At 45.5% G+C, this 17,777-nt stretch overlaps 1 protein-coding gene across 1 annotated transcript in view; it reads left to right on the plus strand.

Moving 5' to 3' along the window:
• Positions 1 to 16,523, plus strand: part of N4BP1 (NEDD4 binding protein 1) — a 48,194-nt gene extending 31,671 nt beyond the window's left edge. Inside the window, exons 3-7 of the mRNA XM_079907204.1 lie at positions 4,190 to 4,320; positions 5,890 to 5,986; positions 8,081 to 8,188; positions 9,827 to 9,934; positions 11,742 to 16,523. Coding sequence (XP_079763330.1) covers positions 4,190 to 4,320; positions 5,890 to 5,986; positions 8,081 to 8,188; positions 9,827 to 9,934; positions 11,742 to 12,099 — 802 coding nt within the window. The 3' untranslated portion in view covers positions 12,100 to 16,523. The remainder of the gene's footprint in view (positions 1 to 4,189; positions 4,321 to 5,889; positions 5,987 to 8,080; positions 8,189 to 9,826; positions 9,935 to 11,741) is intronic.
• The last annotated feature ends 1,254 nt before the right edge of the window (positions 16,524 to 17,777 follow it).

The raw sequence follows: 17,777 nt of genomic DNA on the forward strand, positions 1-17,777 counted from the left end.
CACGGTGGCTTCTCTTCTTACGGAGTATGGGTTCCAGGCGCACGGGCTTCAGTAGTTGCAGCATGCGGGCTCAGTAGTTGTGGCTTGCGGGCTCTAGAGTGCAGGCTCAGTAGTTGTGGCGCATGGGCTTAGTTGCTCCGCGGCATGTGGGATCTTCCTGAATCAGGGCTCGAACCCGTGTCCCCTGCATTGGCAGGCGGATTCTTATCCACTGCACCACCAGGGAAGCCCCCAAATATTTGGAAGCTTAAAACAAACACTTGTTATGTGTCAGGTGCTCAACTTTATCTTTTAAAATATCATCTTCACACCAGTTTTGTGAAGTAAAAATTAATCTGTAATGTATATAATATGATATGGCCTAAAAATCTTGTCCAAGATTATGCAGATATGAGATTTGGGCCCATGATATTACTCTCCAGAGCCATCACACACCCTGCCTCTTCCCACAGAAGCTGAGGTTGAACTTTTAGGCCTTGGCAACATTGGATACCTAAGTCTTGAGTTGCTCAGGCACTGCTGAGTAAACCTCGCTAATTTGACCCAGCTAGTTGAGGAAGTAGTTAAAAAGGAAATTTGAGTTCTTAAGCAATAGGTTTGAACCCCACCTTAGAGCCATTCAGGCCCACCCATCCCTGGGTTTCTGCAAAGCCTTGTTTATTTGTCTGTCCAGTGTGGTGTCTGCAGTTTATAACACACCGTGAGAAATTCCAAAATACCCTACTTAATGCTGCTGATTATGCATATCTCTACTTGGTTTTTCCCATTTGTCACCACGAGTGAGTCAAACGATGAGTAAATGGAAATTGTTTGTGTGTGGCTAGGCATCACCATGGAGGCCAGATAACACTCGGCCTCTGTCAGTTTGAAACTTCAGCATAAGAGCACCTGACTTATCTGTGTAGATAATTTTCCATGTAGATGAGGTTTGTCCCTTCACTTGCCTCTACATTTTAACCATTTTTCATGCTAGTCTTTCTATATCAGGGTTCCATGGCTATTTTTATTAAGTGGAAGCTATAGAAAGGGATTATTCTTTCCTGAGTAACTCAAAAGGTTTCTCACTCTTTTCCCACACTGCCCTGTCTTGGTTCTGTGATGGCCATGAGTGTTTATCAGGTATTTATCACCCACCTCCTCTCTGCTTTGGGCCCTCTTTCTAGTTGACTGTCTGCTACAATATGGAAAGCAACCAGATATTTTAAGTTGTTCCCAAGTTTATGGAAACAGGAGTTTAAATCTCCCTTGAGAGCCTGCACATCTGGCTTCTCAGGCTTAATATCTGTTAATTCTATGTTTGGATCTGCGAACCCCAGAGCTTTGGCCTTCACAGACGCAGAGAGGTGTTATTGTATGTATACCCTTTGTCTCTGAGTCCGAAAAGACCACTGGTCTGAGTTTACCTGTCAGCAAGTTGCTCTGGTTTGATTGCAGGGAGGCTAGGAGACAGCACATTTTTTGCCTGGTCAGTGTGTGAGAGTAAAAGTAGGCAAGGTCAAGGACACTTCGTATTATTTTAAGGTCAGTAATTTGGCTCCACTTGATTTTGTTTCTGTTGTTTTATGGATGAGTCCATTTGTTCTCTACCAGAATTTTGAACTGCTATTTATTCCTAAAACAGCGCTAGAGATTTTTCAGGGTATTAAAAATGATTTGATCTTATCACTGAGGATAACTAACCCTTTGGAAATTTGTTTTAGTGCTAATGATTCTAGAAACTCCACTTTCCCCCTCTAAGCTTGTGAGGGGTCCAGGGCAGCAGAATTTTATCTACTGTCATTTCCCTCCTTTTCCTTAGTGACCCAAGGTAATGGACTGGGGACTTTATTTCCACCCAGTTTCTACTGTTTCCATCAACAGAAGCATTTAAGGAAAGGAGGAGAAAAAGAGTTCATACACATTTGTGTCTGATGAATAAACTGAGAAGGCACTTTATAAGCTTTTTTAGTGCATTTATCTCAAGGGTAAGACCCCCTGTACAAAAACTACCCCCCTGCCCCAGTAATAAATGTCATATTGCTACATTCTTGCCATATTTAAATGCTTTTTTATAAATAAACCACTGCTAAGTTATTTCATCAAGAATGGGTTTGTTTACTTGCATACGTTTTCTGGGGTATAGCTGATGCCTGTGCAGTCTCTTATTTATGGTTCACTGAGAAGAGAGTGGGCTTTAGCCTCTAAAAGGAGGCATTTCTGAGCCACTCTTCTGGACTTTAGATGTTTCTTACAGGTCCAGCCCATTCCTGCTCCATGAGAATGTAGATTTAGTTGGGGACAGTACCGCTGGGGGTGTAGTTGAAAGGGCACTGGCCCAGGAGTGAGGAAATGTCAGTCTAATCCCAGCTCATCCACCCTCTGCCAGTGCAAGCTGGGCAAGTGGCTCTTTCTCTCAAGAGGTGTTTCATTCTTTTTATCTCTAATGTGACTTTAAATGCATTCCTAAGTTCTGTGGTTCTGGTGCACAGTACAAGATAGCAAGTCAGAGAAAAGAAGAGGGATGGTTGAGGGCCTGTGTCTAGAGACAGCTTCATAGAAGAAGAGTGACTGGCCTTGGGTCCTGAGGGCATTCGGAGAGGAGGTTTAAGAGAGAAGAAAAAGCTCAGAATCCAGGAAGAGTCAAATGGCAAGACCACCTGGGCCAAAATCCAGAGTGTGATGACGGATGGTGGTGGAAGCAGAAGGTATGCTTTGGCCAGATCCCATCTGACTAGTCAGGTGTGGAGGTGCCCTCGAAGCCAGGCACTGGATTTGTGTAGAAGAATGATGCTGTAGAAGGCCCTGAGCAGAATCAGAGACTGCATGGCTGCATTTCAGGGTCAGTCTGACTGGAGTCAGTGCAGGTGGGTTAGAATTAGCAGAGCCTGGGGGTGACTTGGGACACTTTGTGCCTGAGGAGGCAGAGCTCCAAATGAAGGAAGTACCTGCCAAGTGGTTTTGAGATGTGAGAAGACAGGACTGAAGATGCAGAATTTACTGTCATTGCCTCATAGGCGATCATTGAAGCAGTGAGGACAGATTATGCTAATCTCAACTGTAACATCACAGGGATTTCTCCCTTTTTCTAATACTCATGAGTAGACAAATGGATTACTACCTGCAAAATTTCAAACTTTTAAAAACACTTTTTAAATAAAACCTTTACTTTTACTTAACTGCTGGAGAATAAATTTTAAATATTTTTCTTCTTTTCTTTTGAAATTTGTTACCAGGTTTTGGGGTGGGGAACAGCTTTTAATCCTCTATACCAGGGGTTACAAGTTAGGGGCCAAATCTGGCCACCACCTGTTTTTATAAACATGGAATTTAGCTACACCCCTTTACTTACGGTTGACAGTTCAACCGTGGCGCAGCAGACAGTGCCTGGCCTTTTGCAGAAAAAGTGTATTCAGTCATGTTCAGTACTGTCCCGTGTTTATTTTCTGCCTGCTTTCTGCTTCGTTCAACAAAATCACAGCCATGGCCCCCAGGTAGTTTCATTTGAGCCTTGCCCTCAACTTGTTTCCTGGAAGCTGTAAACTGAGTCACTTTCACAGTTCTCCAGAAAAGGGGATGCAGCCCTCCTGGAGCCACAGGCATTCGCGAAGCCTTTGGAAGTTGTGGTGGTGAGGACCGTGTCATGGAATAGTTCTGATCGCAGCTGCTTCTGCTTCAGCAACAAATTCCTTCATAAAATTCATAGAACATTCTTAGAGGCCCGTGGACTAGGTCTCTTTATCTGAAAACAAAAATAAAAGGTGTCATAAGGGCTTCCCTGGTGGCGCAGTGGTTGAGAGTCCGCCTGCCGATGCAGGGGACACGGGTTCGTGCCCCGGTCCAGGAAGATCCCACATGCTGCGGAGCGGCTGGGCCTGTGAGCCATGACCACTGAGCCTGTGCTTGGGGAGCCTGTGTTTTTTACTGCAGAAAAAAAAAAAAAAGGTGTAATAAACAAGTATGCCCTAAAGCTAAAACTGCCTTCTACCACAAAAGGGCACTCAATTAAATCAGCTGAATAAAATACAACAGAAATCACAGAGCTATTAAGAATCCTACCTCCTGTCATGGGTTCTCTCTTGGCTTTGCAGAGCAGCAGACTATTAAAGGAAATTATTAAATTAAATAATTAATTATTAAAGTTATCATGGTGAAACTTAACATACTTTAAACATGCTTTAAACTGAAATAAATTTTACTTTTTCTCATATAGCCATGGTCTGAAAAAGTTCTTTTCTTGTCGTGGAATTGCGATTGCGGTTGAATATTTTTGGAAGCTTGGCAACAGAAACATCACTGTATTTGTCCCGCAGTGGAGAACAAGGCGTGATCCTAATGTCACAGGTGAGGCAAACTTTATTTTCCAGATTACTAATTAGGTATTTAATGAGTTGGCTTGTAATTGCAACACACACTACTTAGAATAGAGTCATGTGCAGCAACTTTAAAAACAAAACTGTAAATTCTTTGCACCCAGTAAAAACAAATCAGTTGAGGAGTATTACAGCATAAGAAATACTTGGGGGAAGGATGGAAAGTTAAATAGCTGTTTATATAGAAAGTTATATTAGACTTCATTATATATCACAAAAATTTTCTTTGACTTTCTAAAAAGTTGATTAAATATGTCTTTCTAGTAGCCTGGGTTTCTTACTCTTTAAACAGTATTTTTGAAAATGGCCATTTGATAAATTTGGAACCCTCAAAGAGAATGCCTTTTTAACAGCCTGTTTAATAGCTTAATATGAGTCATTTATGTTAATTGTATGGTACTGCGTGGCTGACCTGCAGGCCACACACAAAAGATTTGAACTTACTATAAATCCTTAAATATTCCAGAGAAGCTTGAAGTTTTTTGTTTCTTGGGTCGTAATAGGAAAACCAGTGAAAGGGCTATGCCAGGCAGCTTAACACATCAGATTACCTGGAAATAAAAGGTAGATTGGGAGGAGGAAGCGTGAGAACAGGACTCCCCCAACACATTTACAGCAGGAAGTAAAACTTAGTCACTGTTGAGGTGGAAATGGTAAAACCACATTTCCCAAGTATCCCAATTTGCCTCACTCAGGGGAATGTATTGGTCCTAACAGAAGGTACTTGAGAAATGAGGCAGATCCACTCATTTCAGTTATTTTTGCAGTAAGATCCCCGTAAGAGTCTTGTAAGCCTTATGTGCTGTGCATTTCTAGAATCATAAAGACACCATGTTTGGGCACTTCAGCTTAAGTCAGTGGTGAGTACCATTGTAGGGAATGTAGGTGTGGGGATCTTAGATTCTGAGCTTTTAGCTTCATTTTTGCCCATTACTCGTTTGTGGCTTTGGCCCTCCTTTATCTTCTGTCACAACCCACTCCCATGAAAATCAGTAAATATTTGTACAGATAACAGAGAGAGATTAGATAGGATGCCAACCAGAGGGAGATTTGACAAACTCTTGGAATAGAGACCAAGCCTGCCCTTCCTGGGATCGGGACAGAACAGTTTGTCTGCTTCTACTGCCATCACTCTTCCTGTTCCCACCCCTGCCCTCCCTCCCAGGGACTCTTGCCCTTACTCTCTTTGTCCTCTACTGCTTGTAATGTGGCTGTGAAAAAGTTCTTAATGGTAAGATCCATTAAATATAAGTTTATGGTTTACTCTTCTTAATTTAAGAAGCAAATGAGTTGAACAGTTTTAAGTTTAAAAAATAGCTAAAGTCAGTTTTTATGTTATATTTGTCTTAATATATGTCTTGCTTGATTTTTTTTTTTCCCTTCCGTCCCAGTAAGTTAGTAACATTGAGTCTTCTTGAGTCAATAGAAAAAGGGTTTCCCACAACTCTTCAGGTGAAACATTTGGGAGTGCTTTCATTTATTTAAATATCTGGGAAGATAGCCTTTTTCTGAATGTGTATTCAACTTATTCCATGAACAGAACAGCACTTCTTAACCCAGCTCCAGGAGCTCGGAATATTATCTTTAACTCCTGCACGGATGGTCTTTGGAGAAAGAATTGCTTCTCATGATGACAGGTATGAAAGGCTGGTTTCCTTTCTAAAGTGGGTGTGGGGTGGTGAGGGGCCAACCACCTCCTCCACCGGACGGTGGACACGCTTGGCTCGGGTTTGAGAATTTTAACATTTATGGTCATTAAGGTTATACATTCAGTGGTCTTTGCTGTACGGTTTAGGAGATTACCAAAGAAGCTGCTGAGTTAGAATTTTTAATAAAACATGACTTAGAATCTATAAGTAAAAGCAGATATTGAGTTTGTAGTCTTTTTGATACTTCCTAAAAGTAATGTTTGTCTTGTCCTAGTGTGGCAGCCTCAAGAGTGGTTTTCAAACATTCCTCTGTCTCCTGCTGATTATACTTGGCCAGTGACTTAGTCTGTCATTGTGATGCCTGAGCCCTCAGTATTTCTTCCACATCATAGAACATGGTCTCAGCTGCCCCTCATGTTATAGGAATAAGCTGCATTTCTTAGGTTGTTACATTGCTCAGAGAACAGGTGCTGAGATGACAAGTGTCTGGGAACCTAAACAGTGGCTGCCTGTTCTTTCCTCTCCTGCCCTCACCCTCTTTCTTTCTCTCTGGCCTCTAGCACTTAAGCCCCCTAGTGGTTTAGCCTCAGCGTTCTACCACAGTGCTCCCCCACATTGAAGACAGTGCTTAGCTTGTAACCCAAGGTAGTGAGTGATGGTCAGATGGGTGAGAGCTGAAAAGAGGGGCGTAGCAAGGGGGGCCTTCTCACTGACAGCCCCTTACCCTTCACCAGGCTGGTATGAGAGACCAGATCTGATGGGGAGAGTCAGGGGTGGCATGAAGAAGAGTGTGGGAGGGGGCACCTTTGGGCCGGGGCGTAGGTGAGAAGGTACTGGGAGAGTGGGATGGAGGGCCCACCTTTGCTCCAGCTCTAATATACTGGGTAGGGACCGTGGAGTGCTCAGGTGAAAAGGCAGGTCTGACCGCCAGGCTCGTGAAGAACCTTCAGATGCTCTAACGCTGCAGCTTCATTCTCACACCAGCAGAAACTGAATGCATACGCAAGTGTGTAGGCTAGGCCTTTGCTTAATTTATATGGCTCTCTGGGTTTTTAGCAGATGTGAATATGAGTCCTGATTCACAGTACATGCACGGAAGCCCTTACTACCTATTTTTGTTAATACGTCTGGGCAGATATTACCACTTACAGTTCATGCCAGTTAGAAATAATTTAAGATACTTATTAATAAATCCAAAATGCTAAATCATATTTACTTACCAAGGTTTCCTAAGATTTCTGAAACTAATGAGGCTTGTTTTTTAATCTTCTTTTAAGTACTCACTACTATTAATAAAAGCAGTTGTTTGCACCTTTAATTCTAGTAGTGATTCTCTTACTTTATTGTTTCATTATCTTTGTCTACATTGCCTCAGGCAAATGCGGTTATCCTGATTAGGAGATAAAACTCATATTATCCTCACAAATCTCTCATTAAGAGGGCTTGAACATGAATAATCTCCAACAACGAAATAGAATTCTCCTTAATATTTAATTCTTAAACTTTTTGATTACCATGTATCTTTTCATAATTTGCATTTGAGTGGATCTATAACTTGGACTAAACTGAATGGCAGTTCTGGACATCTCTTCTTAAGTCAGAGCAGAAAATGTGAATTTAGGCATTGAAAAAAACATTGCGAGGCCAACTGTGTCAAGCAGCTCCTCTTAGAACCAAAGTACCGTAGCTTATCAACCAAAACCCTAACAGTGATTTCACAGGCTTGTCAACCCTTATTCATTCTCTGCTCTAGTCCTCATGCATTATCTTATTACCACCCTTTATTGATAATACAACTTCTCTAGAAAGATGTATAAATTATGGTTGAGATTATTTTGAAAAAGAGTTAGATTGTATGAAAACCAGATCTTCATTTATAATTATTCTAGTAATTTCAGATGTTCAGTATTTCAGATTGATCTTCAGTTGACAAGGGCTTAACTTTCTGCTTCCCAGCCTTGGTTAAATTCTTTGGTGATTTTCCTGTGAAGAGGAAATCCTTCTGTTTTCTTATAACACAGCTTCTCTGAGCCAGGGATGCCTGCCTCCTTGCCCGTTTTAACCGCTTTTATATTACCATAGGTTTCTACTACACTTAGCGGACAAAACTGGGGGCATAATTGTAACAAATGATAACTTCAGAGAATTTGTGACTGAGTCAGCCTCTTGGAGAGAAATAATTACAAAAAGGTAATATTTTCTTCTTTGTCTTTGGTCAGAGATGTCTTTTGTTGTTTATTATTTGTTTTGCGTCCACCTTGGAAGCAGTGTCGGGGGCCTAAAGTATAAGACTATGCTCCCAGTCCACAGGATGGCTGGCCCTTCTCCGTAAGCGGGAGGGCGCAACACAAAGCAGTAGCTCCAGCAGGTGATGTGTGAGCATGCTCTGTGCCTACAGGTGTCTTCTGTAGATCAGTTTTCCCTGGCAGGAGGCAAGAGGCACATCTTTGTGGCACAGTTAACTCTCTGTTAACTGTGATGGAGCAGAAATGGCCACCTGACTTCACCTTGCCCTGATGCCGAGGGATACTTGAGCAAGTCATTGGGCCTCCTGACTTTACTCAGTTATGAAATATGAAGGTTGGGGTTCAATGACAACTATGAGTTCATCAAGAGGGTAGGACCAAAATCAATATACTGATTGGGCTTTCACTTTTGGGAGAGGAGAGAGTGTTTCTACTTTTTACTATCTGATGCTTTTCTTGAGCATTTTACCATCATTTTACCAAGTTTAGTCATCTGTATTGAAAACATGTTGAATATCATCCAAAATAACGAAGTCAGGAGTTTGCAGTCACTACTGTAAGTTTTTTGTTTGTAATGACACTCTGAATGTGTTCAGCTGCATTAAGATCAGTGAACACAAGCTTCCAGGACTTTCCATTAGCAAGCATCGTCTGACAAGTTAACAAAAAGCAATATTCTTATGGTAGTGCCAGGGATGAGTCATAAATGCCACAAATCTAAAAAACATACCTCAAGGCTGTGTATATCTAGTATAACTATTCTATAACTAGTGTAACTACCTACTTACCTCTTTAGGGGTTTCACAGTTGCCACTTGTCTGATATTTATATTTTGTGGAGGATTTTAGAAAATGATTCTTTGGTTCATCATTCTAGAAAATGATGCCCAGGTGAAAGTTAATTACTATATGCATTTTGACTGAAAAAACTGTTGTTGATAGCTGAACTCAGAATTGGTCTTTGACCTGGGTACAGTATGTGCTTCTGTTGGATCTGTGCCCTGGGCTGGTTGTCAGTATTGGACACTCATCTGTGTATGCATGGAAGGTTTAAATGAGTCAAGACTCAGTCACACACCAACCCATTGCCTTCAGAATTCATAAAACAAGGCAGAAACCAAAGTCCAAGCAGAAAACCAGCCATTTGGACTTTTTTCTTTTTTAAACATTTTTGTAGACTTGATAAATCATGCTCAACTGACCTTCAATATTCTTTCTTCATACACTGTTTCCCTTTTTTAAAAGAACATCAGTGGGTTTGCTTATGGACTCATTTATTCAAAAATTAAACCTTGGTTGAGCACCTGTTGTATCCTAAGCACCTGTTGTATCCTAAGACAGTCTTTCAGTCTTATTTTTCAAAGTTACATTGAAAGTCAGGAGAAGGAACTGCTTCCCAGGCCCAGATAAAAATCTGAAAGTCTTGCTAAGAAATGTGAGAGCCAATAGGGTAAAAGTTTCTTACTCTATTGTATTGACCAATATTTGTATCCAAAAGAGAAATTAAAATGGTTTAACTGGGGTGTATTTGTTTTTTGCTTTAGGCAGTTAAGCAGCCTTTAATTTTGTTCTCCATGTTGTAGATTGCTCCAGTATACCTTTGTGGGGGACATATTTATGGTCCCTGATGATCCTCTGGGAAGAAGTGGACCTCGATTAGAAGAATTTCTTCGGAAGGAAGTCTTCCTTAGGTATTTCCTTTTCCAGATTGTCTTGCATTTACAAGTTTGTTTCAGTTCTTTGTGCTTCAGGGTGAGTACTCTCTCTCTAAAGATTAAAAATGGTGTTTTCTTTTTTAAAATAGCCTTAGATTTAGTGCTGGTGAAATATATGTGGAATGTCTCCCAAAGACCAAATCTTCATTTGTGGTCCTTTTGGTTTTAATCCCAGGAGAGGATGGGGAGCCAGATTTTCTGTAGGTCTAAGAAGACAAAGCAGATTTTGCTAGTGGTCACTTATTAGTGAATGCTGCTTGGGTTCATGGTGTGTGTCTGAATATCTTTTTTAAGTTCATTTTCCCAAATCATTTGCTTTGAATATTTTATGCTTATATTAATTTATTTACTCTTCAGGAATCACTGCCTGGGGAAGTGTTACTTTCTACCTCAATAGAGAAGCCAGTATTCTCTATTTATCCGAAATTGATTTGATAGCTTAGGTTTTCTTTGTTGTGGATTTGGGTTTTTTGTTTGTTTGTGTTTAAAGACATGTTGCTAGTGGTTGTTTCTGTTTTCAGAATTCTCAAGTAATGGACGCTGTTAACTAAAGTGTCCTGTGTGCCTGAGTGGCAGATCATATTCCCCAGTGATAGACCTTTTCCCTTTTTTAAAGTAAAACAGGCTACATTTCTGTGTATTTCTCAACAGATGTTTGCACAGGGATGCTATGGAGGTCTAAACTGAAAGGAATCAGACGCACAGCTCCCCCAGCTTTTTAAGGCAGTGAGACTATAGCTGATCCTTTCCATTTATAACAGGATCCTTTGGGGGGACGGGTGGTTCACACAGAGCTGTCTTCTGCACACAAGACCAGCATGATTTCAGCTCCCAGGTCTTGTGAATCATTTCTCTTTTGAACCTTTGGGTTTCATTACACAGATGAGGACTTAGTTCCCAAAGGTCCTGCTTCTCTACCGACACCAAGAGAACGGCAGCCATTTTTAACACCTGTTGAATGTCCACATGTCTCATTTTCTTTCAGAAGTCTGAACTTGGAAATCCTCTGCTAGGCTTTAAGACCTGAGGCCTGTGTGCAAGCATCAAGGCCCATGGGTCAAACAATGGAAGGAGAGTTCCGGCTCCTTCTACAGCCTCAGCAGCAGGGTCAGTCCTGCCTGCTCACCTAATGGCTCTTCACAAAAGTGTTAATTAATTGAATAAGAAGTTAGTAATAGCCCCCCCCACAGAGGGACTGAGCTTTTGAAGTTGGGAGAAGTGTTCAGGCAGCCCCATTTCTCAGCTGCAAGGCAGAGTCAAGTGGGAGGCTTTTTAACAGTACAGACGCTGTATACACACTCACGTGCATTCAAGTTGTGGGCACCAATGTCTCACTCAGACTTGGGGGGCTGGGGAGGCAGCCTCTCTGCCCAAAGTGGTTTCGTTTTTCTCAGCCCTGTCAACCAGGCTCCACAGAGAATCAGAACCTGCAGGAGAGTAGGGCCGTGTTTCCAGTTCTTTTGAAAGCTTCCAGGTGATTCTGGTACACCCTGGTTTAGAGCCAAGCAGCTGGTTAGTCCTCACAGCAGCAGGCCAGGGAGGTGGAGTCGCTCATGAAGAGCTAGCATTCCCTGTCATGACTGATGGGGAATTGGTGTCATTGGCATCCTCATGGGCCCCACTGTGGACAGCTGCCATCCCTGCCTTGGCTGCAGTCTTCTATCTTGCCTTCAGAGGCCAGAGAGCAAGCAGCTCCTTGAGCCTTGGTGTCAGCAGCAGATGTTTAGACAGATTTCTTGTTTATCTCATAACCCAGCTCACCAGGACTTGCTTCCGTTCACAGAGATATGCAGCCCCTACTCAATGCCCTGCCAACTGTGGGCATGTTTGACCCCAACTTCAGAGTCCCTGGCACCCAGGCAGCCAGCACCGGCCACCAGCCTCCAGCCCGGATTCAGGGCACCCCACCCAGCCACTGGCTTCCTCAGCAGTCCCGCTTCCCACTTTTGCAAAACCTTCCCAACATCCAGCAGAATCTGCCCATGCCAGCACAGAGATCTTCTGCGGAAACCAACGAGCTAAGGGAAGCCCTTCTGAAGATCTTCCCTGACTCAGAGCAAAGACTGAAAATCGACCAGATCTTGGCAGCTCATCCATACATGAAAGACCTGAACGCGCTTTCCGCCATGGTGTTGGACTGAAGGCCGTCGGGAACTGGGGCTCCGGGCTGAAGATGCACTCAGTCTAGTATCTGCACATGGCAGCAGGAAGTGACAAAATGTGAAGAAACCAATTTCCCAGTGGAAATGCTGTTGTAGTGTATAGAAAAAAACAGATGTTTTGTGTATAAAAAAATCTGGGTTTTCAAAACCAGCTTTTTTCTATATATAAATTATGCTGCTATTACAGATTTAACATTTTCTGTAAAAGGAAAGTCTACATTTTCTGCCTGTTCAGAACTGTTTAATAGCAGTTACTCTTGAGTGTACTTACATTTTTATGTTTTTTAAACTATTTTCCTTAACGCTGAAAATATTGACAAATGGATATGATTAGCCTTTCTAAATAAAAAAAGAGTTGCTTTCTTAGGGAAGGCAAGACCTCTTATATTTTCTTGAGATGACTATGTCACATCCGCTAGCATGAAGTGTGCTCACCCCTCCCAGCTCCTCTGCCCTCAGCCCTGGCATTAGAGTCCCGAGGAGTTAATTTTGCTCCTCTGGAGTCTTTCATTGGAGCCATTTGTGAGAGTGAAAAGTGGCGCCGCTAGATGGCACCTTGTGCCTAGCCGCTGTTAATGACCAGGGCAAAGTTAGACGCACAGAACATCCAAGCCGAAGAAACTTGAGAGCTCACTTAGTCTAGCCCTTCCTCCCCTCCCACCCTGCAGAAGAGGGAACTGAGGCTCAGAGTGCCCTCTGTCTGGACGCGCCCAAGTCCACAGCCGTGGACCGGATTCCTCGTCCTGGGCTCAGACACACTCACCAGCCAGTCCCTGACTGACTCTAGAAGTCACATATTAGCTTCTGAAGATACTAGTGGGATGTGAGAAAGTTTAGTGAGGAGCCCCATCATTATAGTAATTTTGTGCCCACAGCCTTGGGAGACCACCCGCCATGTGAAGTTTGTGCAGCTTTGCCAAAAAAATGGTTTTCTATTCTCAAGAATGACCCAAGCCAGTAAACAGCATTAGTAGCTTCTGTGGGGACCCAGAGCCCCATATTTATTTTTCCTGTGTTTGTCTCTCTAGTGTCCTCCTAAGCTGCCCTTCCTGTCTGTGAGTCTTTCTCAGAACTGATATCTTAGTATTGTGTTTTCAGTGTTGCCTAAATTCTGTGTCAGTGAAATACTTTTTCTGGCTAATTAATTCCTAACATCTTTATTGTTCTCTGGACCTTCAAAGGGCTTCGTATTTTATACCTGTTCTCTCCGTAGGCTGCTCGTGGTCAGTCTCACGTCTGCCTTGTAGATCACATCTCTCCCGGTCCCCAGAAACAGCTGCCGAGGACTCGGTGCTGGTTCGTTCTTCACGGTGAAGGGACTTAGCTGGCCATGAGCACACCTAGGTGTCTCCCCCTAGTGCTCCCTCCAGGCGTGTCTGACCCCCGCATCCCTCGAGGGGTGAGTCCAGAGTCCTCCAGGTGGCCAAAGTCATCCTTCAATCATGTTTTCTCTTGGATGCCTTTAAGATGCATCCTACTGTGGAACTGCTTGTCAGCAAGGGGGCAGGTTGCCCGAGTCACCCAGCTATGCACGTGGAGGTAGAAGACTCGAGGCAGGCCGGAAGGCGACATTAGTCCCAGCCCCTGTGCCTCAGCTTCACAACTGGTGGTTTTTAAAAATAACAGCAGAGGTGTGAGGGCTGGGTCTTGCGGTGACTCTGACCTTTGGGGTCAGGGTTTTGTCCAGCAGCCTTGCCAATCCAGCACTTCTCCTGTTTCAGAGAAGGACCTAGAGGGCATACCTTGATTGCCAGTCCTGGAAGGGGGCTGAGCCTCCGCTGATGCCAGGTAGAGCTGGCTAGGCCTAGAGGTCAGGAGTTTTCTGGGCTCTAGAAGTGACTTGACCTTTGACCTATGAATTGTGTAAGCCTCTGTGGTCTTAGTATTGTTTCTGAGAGCTCTACCTGCCCCTTTCCACTTTCTCGGCTGCAGGAAGGAAGAACATAGAAGACCAAGTGGGAGGAGTGTCAGAAAAGCATTACTTACTTACCTTGGTAAATGAAACAATTCATGGTTCGTTCTTAAATCTATCAAATTTAGTTAAATTTAATATTTTACAATTCAATTTTCAAACGATTATTAAAAGAAGTCCGTTACTTGTTCCCAGGCTCCTCTTAATACTAGGCTCAGTGTTGATGCTGTAAACTATTTCTTGATGGTCTGCCTCCCATGGAAGAGTTCTAAACCACCTTGGGAGTGTCAGCAGCAGTGCTTCCTGTAACGCCTTGGGGCTGTAGGGGGCTGTCGTGTGCGGTGGCTCTGCATCCCGTATTCCATGGCATTCCATGGAATGAATGAAGTAGGTGGCAGGGCAGAGGATGCCACCCTCATTCAGCAGACTGGTGTCTGCTGCTCAGAGAGGTTGTCCAGGGTTAAAGAATAAGTAGGTGGTGATGCGGAGTGATTCCTGGGCCTGCATTCTTCCCCAGGCCCCAGGCTGCCGCCTCTGGGAGAAGAAAGACTGGTTTGACCTTTCTGTCAAGTAGCCGGTGTTTGAGACCCTGTAGGCTGCCAGCTGGAAGAACAGTAAGAAGGCCTCTCAGCCATCCTGGATGAAGGGTCAGCATTGTTCTGGCAGGCGTAGCGGGCCATGGCTGTGTCTCCAGGGACTCTGGGGGCCTGTTGCAGCTTTTGGTGTCCGTGACAGGAGGGGTGGTTTTGCTTTATTGCCTGGGCTTATTGTGGCACGTGGGGAATATGATCCACGCATAGAAGCCCCTGAGGCTCTGAGCGCACCCCGCCACCGCCAGGTCCGTGCCCCTCCCCCCAGGCCCTGGGCCCAGGCACCACCCCCTCTCAGGCCCAGCCTGCCTCCCACACACCTCTGAGACACCGCGTCCTTTGGAGGTCCCTCCCCAGTTCCGCCTCCCCACCAGCCCTTCCACGTCCCCACCTGTCCTTCCTTCCGTCCGTCCGTCCATCCATCCCTGGGCCCATCTCCTCTCATCTCCCAACGGTAGTTTGGTTAGTTACTCAGACTCCATTTCTGCATTATCTACCTCTCCATCATTCCCCATGTCCTCCAGATCCTTGAGATTAAAATAACCTGAAAGGAACTCTGTTTGTCACTACTTCCCCCCCACACGCTTGCCACTCTTCACTCCCCTGTCTGCAAACTTGGCCTGCACCCCACCACGTGGGAATAGTCTAGGAAAGTCATCGGAGACCGCCCAGTTGCCAAATTCAGAGGCCTTTTCCCAATCCTTAATCTCCGTGTCCACATTCAGTGACCGTAGCATGACATCGTTGACCTTATTTCCCTATTTTCTGAGATTTCCCTCACTCCTAAACGTCTTCATTCCTCTTCCTTCTTTTACCTAAAGGCCAGTTCAACAGGTGATTCTCAAACCTTGGACCAGCTATGGGACTCACAGCAGGGAGGGCAGCTATTAGTAAAAATGCAGACTGCTGGGCACTACCCCCAGAGATGTTTATGCAGTAGCTCTGGAGTAAAGCCTGGGAATCTGCAGCTTCAGCAAGCTCCCTGGATGGTTCCCATGCGGGTGGCCCAGGGACCACATTTTGAGAAGCCCTCACCCTTAGGGGCCAGCACACTTCCCTGACTCCCACCGCCCCTCTTTGCAATGGCTTCCAGTCCCAGCTCCAGCCCTGCCCTTCACGAGTTCATTTCTAGCTCTACCTAGAAGCCCTGGGACATCTTCAGACCCACTGTCCCCCAGACACTGGGCCTGCGTCTGTTCCTTGCTCTCCTTTCCCGCCCCCCCGCCACAAGATCTCCTTGCCCACTCTTGTCCCTTTTTGACCACTGCCGCCCAGTCACGCTCTCATGGCCTCCGTGTGGGCGTCAGCCTCTGACCAGTCAGCCCGCCTCTCAGCTTTCCCCCTCTCCCTCCCAGACTCCACAACCACTAGATTTATCTTCTAAGAACACATTTCTGCACACCCCTCTTCTTGTTCAGTGATCAGTGGCTCTCTTGACCAGAGCGTCAAGTTCAGACCTCCTTGAGCTTAGTATCCTTGGCTGTCCACCTCCCAGTTGTACCTGACTGCCCACTTTGTATAGCCCACCTGCCCACTCACTGCAGCCACCCAATTTCCTCTGTTACCTGTGAGCTCCCACCTCTGAGTGCATCTCTCCTCTGCTAGAAATGCCCTTTCTCCCAAATGGCTTCCCCGCTCAAAGGCCCAGCCCTGCGTCCTCTGTACCCTCGCCTAAAGCTTCCGACAGAAGCAGCCTCATGGTGTTCTGTGACCCCATAGCATTTGTGTCTTGCTTTCGGCACTTGCCACTCTGGCTGGTGTCACCGCAGCTGATTGTGTACCGTGTCTTACCTCCTTTTCTAGACTGTGAGCTCCTCGTGGGCAGGGCTGTCTGTGTTCACTCTCTGTATTTCCCACAGTACCTAGCACAGTGCCTTGCACTTAATAGGTGCTGAATAAAGTCTGCTCAATTGAACTGGAGGATGGTGCCTTCTTGACAGCGGCTCTAGCAGCCAGCAAGGCCTTCGGAAATCAGATTCTCAGCAGTCACTCCTGGAACCCACTACTCTCCATTTTCCCTTCACGTCAAGGCTCTAACACCACCTGGTCTAGGGATGGGCACCTGCCCCAGGCTGAGCCAAGCAGTGTGCTCTGTCGTCCTGCCCACAGGTGGCCGGGACAGACACCTGGCCAAGCTAAGGCCAGTCAGGACCACTCCTTGGAATTGTCCCCTCTGGTAGTGGTGGGGGAGGCTACAGAGTGTCACACCCAGGTCTGTTGGAGGCTGCTTCCTGCCCTGGGTCAGGGGAGGAGCTGGTCTATAGTGGGAGAGAAGCAGAAGCATGACAGCATGATTCCTGGTGGCATGAGTTCCAGGTTCCTGTTGTCATGGAAACCTGAGGGCTCTCATGCCTTTCCTCAGATGTTGAGGTGCCTGTTATCCTGACACACTTCACTTTTTCCTTAAGTTGGGTTTACCAAGAGTCTTGAGTGACATACATATCACTGTCCTTACACTTGGCAGATCAAATGAGGGAATCTCATTGTATCGTTAGGAAGATCCCAAAGACCAGAGCATCAGCACTGCAGGAGCGTCCCCCCAGTCGGTTTCCAAGTAACCTCAGGAGGCTCCACCCACACCCTCACGCAGGGTGGCGCCTCTCCCGTTGCGGACGCGCAGGCTCAGCGGCCCAAACGCTCCGCGGCATGTGGGACCCTCCCGGACCGGGGCACAAACCCGTGTCCCCTGCATCGGCAGGCGGACTCTCAACCACTGCGCCACCAGGGAAGCCCATCCTCCGTCCTCTTGAGGTTGTGCCTTAACAAATGCCCTGATGTGAATTTCCTTGCTCCGTTGCCTAGCTGGGCAGAGACCAGGCCTGCTTCGTCGGAGTTAGACCTTCTGTACCCTTCCGCGTGCTCACCGGTAAGAGATCGGTGATGGGATCCTCTTTTCTAGCCCAGGGCTGTTGTGAGGAAGAAATGGGCCAGGAACTGCCTGACACAGAGCCCGCTCAGTGACTGTGGTGACTGGCTCTGCCCAGCAGCGCTGTGGGCACTTATGGAACTGTTCACACCCTTACAGATCATCCCAAAGGTAGAGATCTTGTGTCTCCAAAAGCTCAGCGATCTCGTGTTCTGGATTCTGAATGTTCTTCTCTGTCCCTGCTGGCTCACCCAGAGTGTGGTCCAGACCCTCCTCAGAGCCTCGGCAG

This window comes from Stenella coeruleoalba (genome assembly GCF_951394435.1).
Source record: "Stenella coeruleoalba genome assembly, chromosome: 20".
NCBI lineage: Eukaryota > Metazoa > Chordata > Mammalia > Artiodactyla > Delphinidae > Stenella > Stenella coeruleoalba.